Below are 16425 nucleotides of genomic sequence, written 5' to 3'. Positions count from 1 at the left end.
TCTCATTTTTAGTTTCGGTCCGATATGCATGTTAGTATTCTGTGATTGTTGTGATTTTCCTTCTCCTTCACTTAGCTAGCAGACATTGAGGGATTTGGAGTAATTTATGACTAGGACGCCAAGTATCTATGTATAGTCAAATAACAATCACATTTTAGTTTTCTCCAAATTAAATGCATTGATGGAACATAGTAGACCAGAGGTTTGCTGAAATGTATGCTTATTTACTCTATTTTATGTATTGCTCTCAAATAAAAAATTTAAAATATCACATCCAAAATGTCGAGAAGGGATTTGCGAAATATGACAAGGAGAACTAAAATACACAGCAAATTGTTTAATCTGTGAATGAGATTCAATAAAAAGTGTGCCACACAGAAAACACATCAAGTGAACCATAGTGACAGACCTCCTCAAATGTGTCTGAAAAGATCATAAAGCCAATAGCTGGCATAAACACCCAAAAAGGTAAAATCATCAAGGATCTACAGCAGACGCGACAAATGGAGAAACAAATATTACAATTGGATCAAAATGTCCTTACGTTTGGTGGAGTTGGGATTATGCATAGATAGTTGCGAGCATTTCAGACATCCAAATTGTTTAGGTGTGAATGGTAGATCAAGCATATGCAGGACAAATATGAAAAGCTATGCTCCATTACAATATGAAACTTCCGACAATGTATCATCTAAGCACACAGGCCTCACACTGCTTCGGCAGTCTGAACTTCCCTCCTCTTTATTATTCACTGAGAGGGCTGCTTCTTGAAAGCCAAGACCTCACGTTGTGGTTGCATACTTTCTGCTTCATCTTGTACTTTTCACAGATTTAGTTAGACAAGTGTCAATTTCAAGGATACATGCAGTCATTAAATACTGGGCCCGTAGCTTATCAGAACTCAGTCAGCAGTGAGATCCTAACATGTAGTGCTCCATCACAGATCAGTTTGCATCATCAGTGAGGTATTGCTTTTTCCTGACTTCTGATCTCTTTCCATATGGATGTGGATGGCCCCTGGTGCCTAATGTCTCGGTTGATCATTTGAGCCTTCTGATGTGGCTTCAGGTTGATAAGATCTACATTTTGTGCGACATAAGAGAACTGAGTGGAGAGTAATGAATAGTAACTTCATATCTCTGCAGTCTTAGCTTTATGTGCTGAGGATACCTGGGTGATTAATCCAACAACGTTTTCATGATGTTTTCAAAGATTTTAGGACCAGAACGTGTCCCTTTTGGCAGCCACTAAACTGGTGAGCCCTTCTATGAGTATAGTTTTTCTAAGTCTGTCATTTTATTGTCATTTCCGAACTCCAAAGGCTATGTGTTGTTTCTTTTGCAAATGCATCGTTCCCTGCCCTTTCTTTAATGCATCACATTAAAACTCCAATTGTTCTGCTGAGTGTAATATTTATATACGGGGTGCTTTTTATCCTGTCCATAATCTGCTAAAATGCATCTTCATGTCCATCAGGCCACTTCCATGCAGGATCTTTCTGTTTCAATTGCTGGAATGTTTTACCTGCTTTTTAGGGATACAACACCTGGTGAGATAGATACCAATGCTTAAAAGCCAAAGGACCTTCTTAACATTTGTTAGTCCTCAAACTGTCCTTAATGGGATTCACTTTATCTGGTTCTTTTGTGATACTCTTGGTTGTCAGAACCTGTCCAAAGTATACACAGCCGTCAACTCAGCAGAAATTTCTTTCGGAATTTCCCTTGGATCAACTCAGTCCTGTGTTGGCCTAACAACTTACTTCCTGTCTCAGTCTCTTTGTACACAAAGTGCTCAACAATGATTTTAATACCTTCCATGATTTCCTTTTCTTTTTTCCCCAATATCTTTTTATTTCAACAGAGCAGAAATTACAACTTGACCTTTTGTGAGCATCCAGTCATAGACCAAACATTATTACAGCACAGTACAGGGTATGTCTCAGCCTTTCTCAAGACCCTACAGCAATCAAACCTCTCCTTGTTGCAGAATACCACCCGTCTCTGCCTGAATCCTGGAAACTAAAGTTTCTCCCACCTGTGGAGTACATGGATTGCCCCTGTAATCATTCCATTTGGCCCAAATTTTCCCCCATTTTTTGGGCACCTTATGATTTCCTATTCTTGATTTAATTTACGATGACCGTATACATTAAAACAGAGCATGTCGCCCAATGAAGTGTCATATTTTGTCAGCATCTAATTCAGCATGCCAAAACCCGTTCTTCATATTTCGAACTGTTAGTAGTTTTTTCTTTGTTAGTTCTGGTAGGATGTCATCAATCATTTTTACTTGAAAATGACTTATTTTCAGTGCTTCGTTCATGGACGTGGTGTTGATCACTATTCTGAATTGTTCTGATGTTTTTTCATCAAAACTGTACTGGTAATCCAAGACATACATTACGGGTGCTTTTAGACGTTGACTTCCTAAACTGGTAAGTTCCTTCCTAATTAGATTTATAAAAGACAATCAGACCTTTCTGTCTAAAAGAGTTACTGGTAGTACCAGGGAATCAAAAACATTAATTGAGTAGCCTAGACAATATAGGGACTTTATGATGGGCTAGACTAAATAAGCAATCAGAAAATAATATTTACTTGATCAATGTTTTTGGTAAAGTAATTCACCAGTACAATTTAACTTTATTAAATAGATGTCATAGCGCTATGAGTTGTCTTGATTAACAATTTTGATTATTTCAAACTAATGCCAGGAATTATTTCATTTACTATTTTGTAACATAAATATACAATCGTTCTAGGGAGATTCACACTATTCAGTTTACGTCTACAGTAGCCCAATGTTTATATTATCTAGTTAATCAGCTTACTTTATCCTAAATCTCCCTCATTCTAAAGATCAATACCTTACTTTGTCCAAGACTAATACGCAATTTAAAGGTACTGACTCCAACCCCCATTTAAATTCAAACCAACTTTAACAAACAAATGATATTTGAGACAATTAACAATTAACCTTTTTCAAATAGCAGCCTTGTGTCAAGCGAGTTCCCATTGATTACATTCATACCCGTTTCTTTAGGAAAAAAAGCCCCATATGCTTATCACTTCTATCCAGTCTAATTCCCAACGACTATAGGATGAATCATTTCAAGACTGATAAAGCATCAACTCCACTGGTCTTGAATTTAGAGAGGTGCAATTGTAATGTAAGTCTCAATGTCAGACGTAATTTATAAGAGTATTCTTACACCCACACATACATGCAGGCACCACCTTTCACTATTTAAAGTAGCAGACATCCTTATTTTGTTCTGACAGTACCTTGTTATCACTTGCATTTATCACATGACCTACACAATATAGTATTATAATGGGGCATACAAATCATTTCTTGGCTTATCTCATTTCATTATATAAAACAGAAATTGTGTAGCTATTTATATATCTTTCAAGGAGCTTCTTATACCCACCTAAGGAAAGGGGCACGATTTTCCATTATTTAAAGTAGCAGGGCCCCCTTAGTTCAGTGGGTCCATTTCCTGCTATAATAGCTCTCTGGGTGGTTAGGAAATCTATCAGAGATCGTGGATGGGGAGAGGCACAGAGGGGCACTGATACAGAGTAGGCTCACCGTTAAAGCCTTCTTGTAATGGGTATAGGGCGGGTGGCCCTGATTTGCACCACGCATCAGGTGATCCACCCTCAATTCTCCAGAGCACTCCACTGCTGAGCAGGCAGGCTCTTGAAGTAGACAAGTGGACAACAATTTTATTGGGTGATAAAACCAACCTAAAAAATGTTTCTTTTTTTAAAAGCAGATCCAGCCATATTGGTCTGCTGTCCATTGTCGGCCACCATCCCTTTGATTGAGACCAATCGGAGTGAGTCCCAAATTACAACCTACCTAATGAATATTAATTAGGTAGGTTGGACTTTAACCCACTCCGATTCCTTATTTTGTGAACTGACCTATTAGTACATGGGTCAGTTCGCAAGATACGTTTCTGGTTAAGAGGAGAGGAGTTGCATATTGCAATTGCTTTTAACGACTAGAAAGTTAATAATACATCTAGCTCATAGTGTGCTGTGTATTGTTCAAATTGTTGTATTTTACCTGTGTTGTAATCTGTTTTTCCCCACGTTATTTATCCCCCCACACCCCACAATACTTCTGATACCCAAGGTGACGCACACTCAACTCCGCACTCATTCATTAACACAGTGCATCCAGCAAAACTCCCCAAATAGACACTTTTCTTCACTTTGTTTACTATCAATCCAAAATTTGACTGAATTTCTGTAGTGTTGTTGTTCTTTTTTCATATGTCCTATAGCACAAAACTGAAGAAATAATATATATTTGTCTTAAACGTATGGCAGCAGAAAATATGAAGCCAAAATCATGACGGAATTCATTTGCCTCTGGAAACTGTAGATTAGTGTAATGCAATCGATTTGTGAAGATGTGCTGGTAGACCAGGCCCTAAAGCTACAATCATGTCCAAAGAATCAGGTTCTGTTTCCTGTTTTAGGTCATCGGACTGAGTTCCTGCTCCCAGACCGCAGCAAGTACGTCAACATGGAGAAGCTCTTTCTGAAGAGTTACATGGACCTGCTGGTGCAGACGTGCCACCGGAGGGGGGCCCCGGCTACTGGTGGCATGGCGGCGCTCCTGCTGCCCGAGAGGGAGGATTCCGAGGCGTATGAAAGGGTTATTGCCACGGTCAAGAGGTAATGAAACGGTAAATCACAAGTCGGCACCGTGTACCAATCCATCTGAGTTAAACGTACGACTCATGTATGGAGCTAAAATGGAGGCGCATTTTTAGGTCGAGCCTATAGCGGCAGCGCGCATGCGCTGCTCGCTTTGCGAGGCATGCAGTATTCAGTATGGAGTGGAAGCTCCGTGGATGCTCCGCCCACTCTCTGCCCATGTTTTTTATTGGCTTACTGGCACATGCATCAACAATGCCATTTGCGATTTCTTAATAGCGAAAAATAAGGATTCGCTAATAAGGAATAGCAAAAGGCTATGCATGTAGAAATCGCTTACAAAATAGCGATTTCGAAACATTCCTTAATTGCTACTCGCAAATTGCGAGGCGCAATTAAGGAATACCTCCCCATTGGTTCCTATGGGCCTAGAGGCCCATAGGAATCAATCTGAGGATTTTCTCAATTTGCTAATCTCAATTAGAGAATCGCAAATTGCTCATGCTATTTCAAGGGTGCCAGGGCGTCAAAAAGACACCCTGTTGCACCCCTGAAATCTGCATATGAATACATCTTGCACATACACATGCCCCAAGGGCATGTGTGTGTGTAAAATGGAACTTTGAAAAATGCACTTTAGTGCATTTTTCAAAGTTTTTGCAAATTACCATGCAGTTCAACTTCATGGTAATTTGCTCCCTCTATTAGCGAAATCGCTAATTTTTAAACTTTCATGCATTGCATTTAAGGAATCTCAATTTGGGATTCCTTAAATGCAATCGCAATTTAAGGAATCGCTATTTAGAGATTCCTTAAATAGCGATTTTTGCATTTGGGATGATGCATCCCAAATGCAAAAATACCGGTCGCAAAGGGGCAGATTCTGCTGATCTGCCCGTTTGCGACCGGTATTCTCGTTGATGCATGTGGCTCTTAGTTTCTAAATGCTGCCTTCCAATTGGTTTTAGGCTTCTTAGTCCCTCCTTATGACGGGCATGTCGTAATTTGTATCCTTCCATGGCTACTGGCCCCTTTACTTCGAGTGTTGCACAGTATGTTTTATTTATACTGTGAGCACTATTTTCTTCCTGTGCCTCCCCCTCCCGCAGTCCCTGCTTTCTCGGCCCTCCCCCACTCCCGTTGTTTGTACCTTCTCGCCCACCTGCACTCCTGTTTGCAATGCAATAGGTCTCGCGTAAATGCGAGTCCTATTGCATTGCAAACGCTTGTTTCCCCTCTAATTTAAATTAAATTAGTAGAATTAATTTTTTGCGTAGTTTAAAGTAGTAGAATATAGTGCGTCATGGGGGAGATTAAGTTACTTGCCCAGATTTACAGGCTGCTGAGCGAACACCGAGGCTCGAACACGGATCTCCAGCTCACGAGATGAGAGCACAGCTCTGACCGCTGAGCCACATCCCCATGCACGTCGTCTGCCAGATATGACCTGCCCATAGTGCAGCTCTGTTTCTGCCGCCCTGGAGCAGTAATATCACACACAGGGCGTCTGGAGCATTCACTGCCCTATAAAATAGAAAGAGTAGTAGTGCCACAAATAGCATTTTACCTGCACCAGAAACAAGTCAGCATTTGCTGTCCTTCTTTTATGTTTGTTAGTGAAATCCCATGCACTAGCTAGTTTTTACTGGTGCCTGTGGAACAACACACACGCACGCGCCCAGCGGGTATACAGGAAGCATTACTTTCCCCCACGGCTGGTGAGCAATCTGTTATGGTTATGGTGTTTCAGAAGAATGATGCAAAGTTGTATTTATTCACTGCAGGTTATATCTAAGACTGACTCATAATTCTATGTTTGCCAATCCACCTAGCTCTGTTTCCAGTTTAATATTGTGTCAGAACTGTCCCAACAGGCTTTGCATAATTAAAATGCCTAATGCAATCACTGATGCGCTGAAACAATCTAGCTAAGAGAAATATTTATTTTACAACTAATCGAAGCATTGTTACACATGTGCCTTTCTCATACATGAATCAGTATGTATCTAGGCACTGTCCGTCTTCGCATAGTTCCTAGTATTAAATATTTCTCTGCCAGCAGGTAAAGCATCTCTTCGATATTCGCAGAAACCATTGCACAAAAGAGAAGGCTGCGGTGACTGCTTTCTTTGCAAATACTTCCCTTGGTGCATCATACAAAGGGGCTACGAAGACATCAGCTCACGCCTTAATGCACTGACATCCCTCACTCATTTTCCAATTAACATTGATTGTCTCTGGCCTTCCTATGCTACTACTACGGTCCGACTAGCCTGCTCGGCCATTTACCCTAAATCACAAGGTGTAGATTCTCTAAATCCCAGATTCTATTATTCAGAGTTTAGTGGCCTGATTACCCATGCCATAGACTTCATTGTCCTTCACATGTCCAGTGTCTACGCGATGCAGAAAGCTAGGAGTTTGCTTCACTCTGGTTAAAGTAGGGTATGCATGTATGCATGAAGGAGACCACCAGTCTTACTAGCTGTGTGTAAAGTCCAGTATAATCCAAGCTAAACTGTATAAGGGTCAATTCAATCTGGTAAAAAGCATTACTTACCACTCAACCAACTGTATTACGTTCAACACTAATTCTATAGTCATAGATGAGCCCAACTCCCCTTGTTCGTATCCATCTGCTCCATCGCAGTTAAAAGTGAGGACTCTTCTGAACCGAATTCACTGTGTAAGATCCCCTGAAGCCCACCCCTGAGGCCAAAGAGAGAATGTACCAGTAGGACGGCCACTTAGTGAAGCATTTTTGATCTATTTGTCCTGTCCTCAAGATTGGTTTTTTTCTTATTCAAGAGCTTGTCGCCTTCTAGACCTGATGGGGTGGAACGAACTAGAACACCTGGGCCAAGTAGTAAAGAGTGCACGTCGCACCGACGTGGTGCTAGCACCTGTTTTTTTTTTACCAGGTGCAGTTTGAAAGTAAAGAGAGGGCTTCAAGGCTCATTGCATGACAAGTAAGGAATTCTCTAATACGCATGTGGCTTTCCTAATGTAATAGAATCTGTAGTCTCCTGGTGCATGTCGCATTACAGAAGATGTAGTGGGGGAAGCACACATTGCCAAAGACATCAAACAATGTGTATCTGTACCACTGGGTAAATAGTAGAAAACAAGGCGGGTCTCTCAGGCCCTCGGCAGTGCAGTGACAGGCAGCATCATCTGAGAGGGAGGCCCAGAAGCCGAGACATGCCCTCTGCCTGCAGTAGGCACCTAAGCTCTTGAACTGGATGCTCTTTCTTTAAAGCCGCGCCCAGAAAGTCTATGCCTTTTGCCCTACAGCCCATGGCACCCACGATATAATTCCCCTCCATGTGCTTTTAAAGGAGACAGCTGTGCCGGAGAACCGATATTACAGATTTTTAATACAGTTTTATTAACCATTCAGTAACAGTAAGAAAGCAGTCTGGTATTTGGTGTGCTGCAGGGGGATGAGGCATCATCCCATTTCTGCCTCTGTTATTAATGTGGAGTGGAACAACCACCTGGAATGGCCTATCCATTTTCTGCTTAATCTACAAAGGACTGATGTAAAAATACAGTCACCTCCCTTGTGCGTCACGTACATGAACGATAACAGGCAACAGTTTCTCTCCGCTGCAACTTTACTTTGTTCTTCCACAGCTATTCCAGCTTCATCTGAAGGCCTACCCTGCCACTTCCGATGAGTAAACCTATTGCAATGGAAAGTGTAAACGATGATTTCCTGGTTGTTGGAGATGAGGGAAGTGTCCTGCATCTCATATCCACCTACATCTCTTATTTTTTCCGATGCTGCAGGCCAAGTTCTATTTTCTTTGTAACTGAAGTTAAAAGTTGTCTGTTAATGCCTGGAGATGGTTCTAGCAATACCCTATGGATCACCACCAATGAGGATGAATTTGCATTTACATTCTCATGACATAAGGATCAGAGAGCAGAGCCTGTGTTGTTCCACACTCTGCTCTCCACCTCAGCATCACTCAGCGCCACCACAGCATCACATAGCGCCACCTCCGCATCACTCAGCACCACATCATCACTCAGCGCAACAGCATCATTCAGAGTCGTGCCAGTGTCACATCAGCACCACCACAGCATCACCTCAGCATCATGCAGTGCCACCACAGCATTATACGTTACAACAAACAAATGATGGACTGAATGCTGACAATGCAGACATTCTCCCCCAGTCAAGAGATCTGGGTTAAATCCATCGTTCTTTTGCCCACTACGCCACCCCAGTTCAGACATGGCCATATGCAAATCAGTCTTGACCCTGTGCCTCATGGGAACAGTCCAGCCCGAACTGCCAAGCCATGTCTTCCCTGGACCGGAATCAAGCATCCTAGGACCGGTTTCTGGCTATCAGCCGTCATCAGCCAGGATAGCTTGACTCCAGTGGCGTAGTGAGCACGGGACCCACGTCTGGGCATACCCATCCCACTTAGGGCGAAAAGCGTTACAACAAACAAATGATGGACGGAATGCTGACAATGCAGACATTCTCCCCCAGTCAAGAGATCTGGGTTAAATCCATCGTTCTTTTGCCCACTACGCCACCCCAGTTCAGACATGGCCATATGCAAATCAGTCTTGACCCTGTGCCTCATGGGAACAGTCCAGCCCGAACTGCCAAGCCATGTCTTCCCTGGACCTGAATCAAGCATCCTAGGACCGGTTTCTGGCTATCAGCCGTCATCAGCCAGGATAGCTTGACTCCAGTGGCGTAGTGAGCACGGGACCCACGTCTGGGCATACCCATCCCACTTAGGGCGAAAAGCGTTACAACAAACAAATGATGGACGGAATGCTGACAATGCAGACATTCTCCCCCAGTCAAGAGATCTGGGTTAAATCCATCGTTCTTTTGCCCACTACGCCACCCCAGTTCAGACATGGCCATATGCAAATCAGTCTTGACCCTGTGCCTCATGGGAACAGTCCAGCCCGAACTGCCAAGCCATGTCTTCCCTGGACCGGAATCAAGCATCCTAGGACCAGTTTCTGGCTATCAGCCGTCATCAGCCAGGATAGCTTGACTCCAGTGGCGTAGTGAGCACGGGACCCACGTCTGGGCATACCCATCCCACTTAGGGCAAAAAGCGTTACAACAAACAAATGATGGACGGAATGCTGACAATGCAGACATTCTCCCCCAGTCAAGAGATCTGGGTTAAATCCATCGTTCTTTTGCCCACTACGCCACCCCAGTTCAGACATGGCCATATGCAAATCAGTCTTGACCCTGTGCCTCATGGGAACAGTCCAGCCCGAACTGCCAAGCCATGTCTTCCCTGGACCGGAATCAAGCATCCTAGGACCGGTTTCTGGCTATCAGCCGTCATCAGCCAGGATAGCTTGACTCCAGTGGCGTAGTGAGCACGGGACCCACGTCTGGGCATACCCATCCCACTTAGGGCAAAAAGCGTTACAACAAACAAATGATGGACGGAATGCTGACAATGCAGACATTCTCCCCCAGTCAAGAGATCTCGGTTAAATCCATCGTTCTTTTGCCCACTACGCCACCCCAGTTCAGACATGGCCATATGCAAATCAGTCTTGACCCTGTGCCTCATGGGAACAGTCCAGCCCGAACTGCCAAGCCATGTCTTCCCTGGACCGGAATCAAGCATCCTAGGACCGGTTTCTGGCTATCAGCCGTCATCAGCCAGGATAGCTTGACTCCAGTGGCGTAGTGAGCACAGGACCCACGTCTGGGCATACCCATCCCACTTAGGGCGAAAAGCGTTACAACAAACAAATGATGGACGGAATGCTGACAATGCAGACATTCTCCCCCAGTCAAGAGATCTGGGTTAAATGCATCGTTCTTTTGCCCACTACGCCACCCCAGTTCAGACATGGCCATTTGCAAATCAGTCTTGACCCTGTGCCTCATGGGAACAGTCCAGCCCGAACTGCCAAGCCATGTCTTCCCTGGACCGGAATCGAGCATCCTAGGACCGGTTTCTGGCTATCAGCCGTCATCAGCCAGGATAGCTTGACTCCAGTGGCGTTGTGAGCACGGGACCCACGTCTGGGCATACCCATCCCACTTAGGGCGAAAAGCGTTACAACAAACAAATGATGGACGGAATGCTGACAATGCAGACATTCTCCCCCAGTCAAGAGATCTGGGTTAAATCCATCGTTCTTTTGCCCACTACGCCACCCCAGTTCAGACATGGCCATATGCAAATCAGTCTTGACCCTGTGCCTCATGGGAACAGTCCAGCCCGAACTGCCAAGCCATGTCTTCCCTGGACCGGAATCAAGCATCCTAGGACCGGTTTCTGGCTATCAGCCGTCATCAGCCAGGATAGCTTGACTCCAGTGGCGTAGTGAGCACGGGACCCACGTCTGGGCATACCCATCCCACTTAGGGCGAAAAGCGTTACAACAAACAAATGATGGACGGAATGCTGACAATGCAGACATTCTCCCCCAGTCAAGAGATCTGGGTTAAATCCATCGTTCTTTTGCCCACTACGCCACCCCAGTTCAGACATGGCCATATGCAAATCAGTCTTGACCCTGTGCCTCATGGGAACAGTCCAGCCCGAACTGCCAAGCCATGTCTTCCCTGGACCGGAATCAAGCATCCTAGGACCGGTTTCTGGCTATCAGCCGTCATCAGCCAGGATAGCTTGACTCCAGTGGCGTAGTGAGCACGGGACCCACGTCTGGGCATACCCATCCCACTTACGGCGAAAAGCGTTACAACAAACAAATGATGGACGGAATGCTGACAATGCAGACATTCTCCCCCAGTCAAGAGATGTGGGTTAAATCCATCGTTCTTTTGCCCACTACGCCATCCCAGTTCAGACATGGCCATATGCAAATGAGTCTTGACCCTGTGCCTCATGGGAACAGTCCAGCCCGAACTGCCAAGCCATGTCTTCCCTGGACCGGAATCAAGCATCCTAGGACCGGTTTCTGGCTATCAGCCGTCATCAGCCAGGATAGCTTGACTCCAGTGGCGTAGTGAGCACGGGACCCACGTCTGAGCATACCCATCCCACTTAGGGCGAAAAGCGTTACAACAAACAAATGATGGACGGAATGCTGACAATGCAGACATTCTCCCCCTGTCAAGAGATCTGGGTTAAATCCATCGTTCTTTTGCCCACTACGCCACCCCAGTTCAGACATGCCCATATGCAAATCAGTCTTGACCCTGTGCCTCATGGGAACAGTCCAGCCCGAACTGCCAAGCCATGTCTTCCCTGGACCGGAATCAAGCATCCTAGGACCGGTTTCTGGCTATCAGCGGTCATCAGCCAGGATAGCTTGACTCCAGTGGCGTAGTGAGCACGGGACCCACGTCTGGGCATACCCATCCCACTTAGGGCAAAAAGCGTTACAACAAACAAATGATGGACGGAATGCTGACAATGCAGACATTCTCCCCCAGTCAAGAGATCTGGGTTAAATCCATCGTTCTTTTGCCCACTACGCCACCCCAGTTCAGACATGGCCATATGCAAATCAGTCTTGACCCTGTGACTCATGGGAACAGTCCAGCCCGAACTGCCAAGCCATGTCTTCCCTGGACCGGAATCAAGCATCCTAGGACCGGTTTCTGGCTATCAGCCGTCATCAGCCAGGATAGCTTGACTCCAGTGGCGTAGTGAGCATGGGACCCACGTCTTGGCATACCCATCCCACTTAGGGCGAAAAGCGTTACAACAAACAAATGATGGACGGAATGCTGACAATGCAGACATTCTCCCCCAGTCAAGAGATCTGGGTTAAATCCATCGTTCTTTTGCCCACTACGCCACCCCATTTCAGACATGGCCATATGCAAATCAGTCTTGACCCTGTGCCTCATGGGAAGAGTCCATCCCGAACTGCCAAGCCATGTCTTCCCTGGACCGGAATCAAGCATCCTAGGACCGGTTTCTGGCTATCAGCCGTCATCAGCCAGGATAGCTTGACTCCAGTGGCGTAGTGAGCACGGGACCCACGTCTGGGCATACCCATCCCACTTAGGGCGAAAAGCGTTACAACAAACAAATGATGGACGGAATGCTGACAATGCAGACATTCTCCCCCAGTCAAGAGATCTGGGTTAAATCCATCGTTTTTTTGCCCACTACGCCACCCCAGTTCAGACATGGCCATATGCAAATCAGTCTTGACCCTGTGCCTCATGGGAACAGTCCAGCCCGAACTGCCAAGCCATGTCTTCCCTGGACCGGAATCAAGCATCCTAGGACCGGTTTCTGGCTATCAGCCGTCATCAGCCAGGATAGCTTGACTCCAGTGGCGTAGTGAGCACGGGACCCACGTCTGGGCATACCCATCCCACTTAGGGCGAAAAGCGTTACAACAAACAAATGATGGACGGAATGCTGACAATGCAGACATTCTCCCCCAGTCAAGAGATCTGGGTTAAATCCATCGTTCTTTTGCCCACTACGCCACCCCAGTTCAGACATGGCCATATGCAAATCAGTCTTGACCCTGTGCCTCATGGGAACAGTCCAGCCCGAACTGCCAAGCCATGTCTTCCCTGGACCGGAATCAAGCATCTTAGGACCGGTTTCTGGCTATCAGCCGTCATCAGCCAGGATAGCTTGACTCCAGTGGCGTAGTGAGCACGGGACCCACGTCTGGGCATACCCATCCCACTTAGGGCGAAAAGCGTTACAACAAACAAATGATGCACGGAATGCTGACAATGCACTCATTCTCCCCCAGTCAAGAGATCTGGGTTAAATCCATCGTTCTTTTGCCCACTACGCCACCCAAGTTCAGACATGGCCATATGCAAATCAGTCTTGACCCTGTGCCTCATGGGAACAGTCCAGCCCGAACTGCCAAGCCATGTCTTCCCTGGACCGGAATCAAGCATCCTAGGACCGGTTTCTGGCTATCAGCCGTCATCAGCCAGGATAGCTTGACTCCAGTGGCGTAGTGAGCACGGGACCCACGTCTGAGCATACCCATCGCACTTAGGGCGAAAAGCGTTACAACAAACAAATGATGGACGGAATGCTGACAATGCAGACATTCTCCCCCAGTCAAGAGATCTGGGTTAAATCCATCGTTCTTTTGCCCACTACGCCACCCCAGTTCAGACATGGCCATATGTAAATCAGTCTTGACCCTGTGCCTCATGGGAACAGTCCAGCCCGAACTGCCAAGCCATGTCTTCCCTGGACCGGAATCAAGCATCCTAGGACCGGTTTCTGGCTATCAGCCGTCATCAGCCAGGATAGCTTGACTCCAGTGGCGTAGTGAGCACGGGACCCACGTCTGGGCATACCCATCCCACTTAGGGCGAAAAGCGTTACAACAAACAAATGATGGACGGAATGCTGACAATGCAGACATTCTCCCCCAGTCAAGAGATCTGGGTTAAATCCATCGTTCTTTTGCCCACTACGCCACCCCAGTTCAGACATGGCCATATGCAAATCAGTCTTGACCCTGTGCCTCATGGGAACAGTCCAGCCCGAACTGCCAAGCCATGTCTTCCCTGGACCGGAATCAAGCATCCTAGGACCGGTTTCTGGCTATCAGCCGTCATCAGCCAGGATAGCTTGACTCCAGTGGCGTAGTGAGCATGGGACCCACGTCTGGGCATACCCATCCCACTTAGGGCGAAAAGCGTTACAACAAACAAATGATGGACGGAATGCTGACAATGCAGACATTCTCCCCCAGTCAAGAGATCTGGGTTAAATCCATCGTTCTTTTGCCCACTACGCCACCCCAGTTCAGACATGGTCATATGCAAATCAGTCTTGACCCTGTGCCTCATGGGAACAGTCCAGCCCGAACTGCCAAGCCATGTCTTCCCTGGACCGGAATCAAGCATCCTAGGACCGGTTTCTGGCTATCAGCCGTCATCAGCCAGGATAGCTTGACTCCAGTGGCGTAGTGAGCACGGGACCCACGTCTGGGCATACCCATCCCACTTAGGGCAAAAAGCGTTACAACAAACAAATGATGGACGGAATGCTGACAATGCAGACATTCTCCCCCAGTCAAGAGATCTGGGTTAAATCCATCGTTCTTTTGCCCACTACGCCACCCCAGTTCAGACATGGCCATATGCAAATCAGTCTTGACCCTGTGCCTCATGGGAACAGTCCAGCCCGAACTGCCAAGCCATGTCTTCCCTGGACCGGAATCAAGCATCCTAGGACCGGTTTCTGGCTATCAGCCGTCATCAGCCAGGATAGCTTGACTCCAGTGGCGTAGTGAGCACGGGACCCACGTCTGGGCATACCCATCCCACTTAGGGCGAAAAGCGTTACAACAAACAATTGATGGACGGAATGCTGACAATGCAGACATTCTCCCCCAGTCAAGAGATCTGGGTTAAATCCATCGTTCTTTTGCCCACTACGCCACCCCAGTTCAGACATGGCCATATGCAAATCAGTCTTGACCCTGTGCCTCATGGGAACAGTCCAGCCCGAACTGCCAAGCCATGTCTTCCCTGGACCGGAATCAAGCATCCTAGGACCGGTTTCTGGCTATCAGCCGTCATCAGCCAGGACAGCTTGACTCCAGTGGCGTAGTGAGCACGGGACCCACGTCTGGGCATACCCATCCCACTTAGGGCAAAAAGCGTTACAACAAACAAATGATGGACGGAATGCTGACAATGCAGACATTCTCCCCCAGTCAAGAGATCTGGGTTAAATCCATCGTTCTTTTGCCCACTACGCCACCCCAGTTCAGACATGGCCATATGCAAATCAGTCTTGACCCTGTGCCTCATGGGAACAGTCCAGCCCGAACTGCCAAGCCATGTTTTCCCTGGACCGGAATCAAGCATCCCAGGACCGGTTTCTGGATATCAGCCGTCATCAACCAGGATAGCTTGACTCCAGTGGCGTAGTGAGCACGGGACCCACGTCTGGGCATACCCATCCCACTTAGGGCGAAAAGCGTTACAACAAACAAATGATGGACGGAATGCTGACAATGCAGACATTCTCCCCCAGTCAAGAGATCTGGGTTAAATCCATTGTTCTTTTGCCCACTACGCCACCCCAGTTCAGACATGGCCATATGCAAATCAGTCTTGACCCTGTGCCTCATGGGAACAGTCTAGCCCGAACTGCCAAGCCATGTCTTCCCTGGACCGGAATCAAGCATCCTAGGACCGGTTTCTGGCTATCAGCCGTCATCAGCCAGGATAGCTTGACTCCAGTGGCGTAGTGAGCACGGGACCCACGTCTGGGCATACCCATCCCACTTAGGGCGAAAAGCGTTACAACAAACAAATGATGGACGGAATGCTGACAATGAGGACATTCTCCCCCAGTCAAGAGATCTGGGTTAAATCCATCGTTCTTTTGCCCACTACGCCACCCCAGTTCAGACATGGTCATATGCAAATCAGTCTTGACCCTGTGCCTCATGGGAACAGTCCAGCCCGAACTGCCAAGCCATGTCTTCCCTGGACCGGAATCAAGCATCCTAGGACCGGTTTCTGGCTATCAGCCGTCATCAGCCAGGATAGCTTGACTCCAGTGGCGTAGTGAGCACGGGACCCACGTCTGGGCATACCCATCCCACTTAGGGCGAAAAGCGTTACAACAAACAAATGATGGACGGAATGCTGACAATGCAGACATTCTCCCCCAGTCAAGAGATCTGGGTTAAATCCATCGTTCTTTTGCCGACTACGCCACCCCAGTTCAGACATGGCCATATGCAAATCAGTCTTGACCCTGTGCCTCATGGGAACAGTCCAGCCCGAACTGCCAAGCCATGTCTT

At 46.8% G+C, this 16425-nt stretch overlaps 1 protein-coding gene across 2 annotated transcripts in view; it reads left to right on the top strand.

The window, feature by feature from the left end:
* LOC146862321 (ureidoglycolate lyase-like) overlaps positions 1-16425 on the top strand; it is a 368574-nt gene that overhangs the window by 212062 nt on the left and 140087 nt on the right. For both annotated transcript variants that reach the window (XM_085641525.1, XM_085641524.1), the window contains exon 9: positions 4499-4697. In XM_085641525.1, the coding sequence (XP_085497651.1) occupies positions 4499-4697 (199 nt within the window). The remainder of the gene's footprint in view (positions 1-4498; positions 4698-16425) is intronic.

Source organism: Triturus cristatus, chromosome 2_2, assembly GCF_964204655.1.
Source record: "Triturus cristatus chromosome 2_2, aTriCri1.1, whole genome shotgun sequence".
Classification (NCBI taxonomy): domain Eukaryota; kingdom Metazoa; phylum Chordata; class Amphibia; order Caudata; family Salamandridae; genus Triturus; species Triturus cristatus.
Note: the sequence above shows the minus strand (reverse complement) of the source record. Positions and strands in the feature narration are given on the sequence as shown.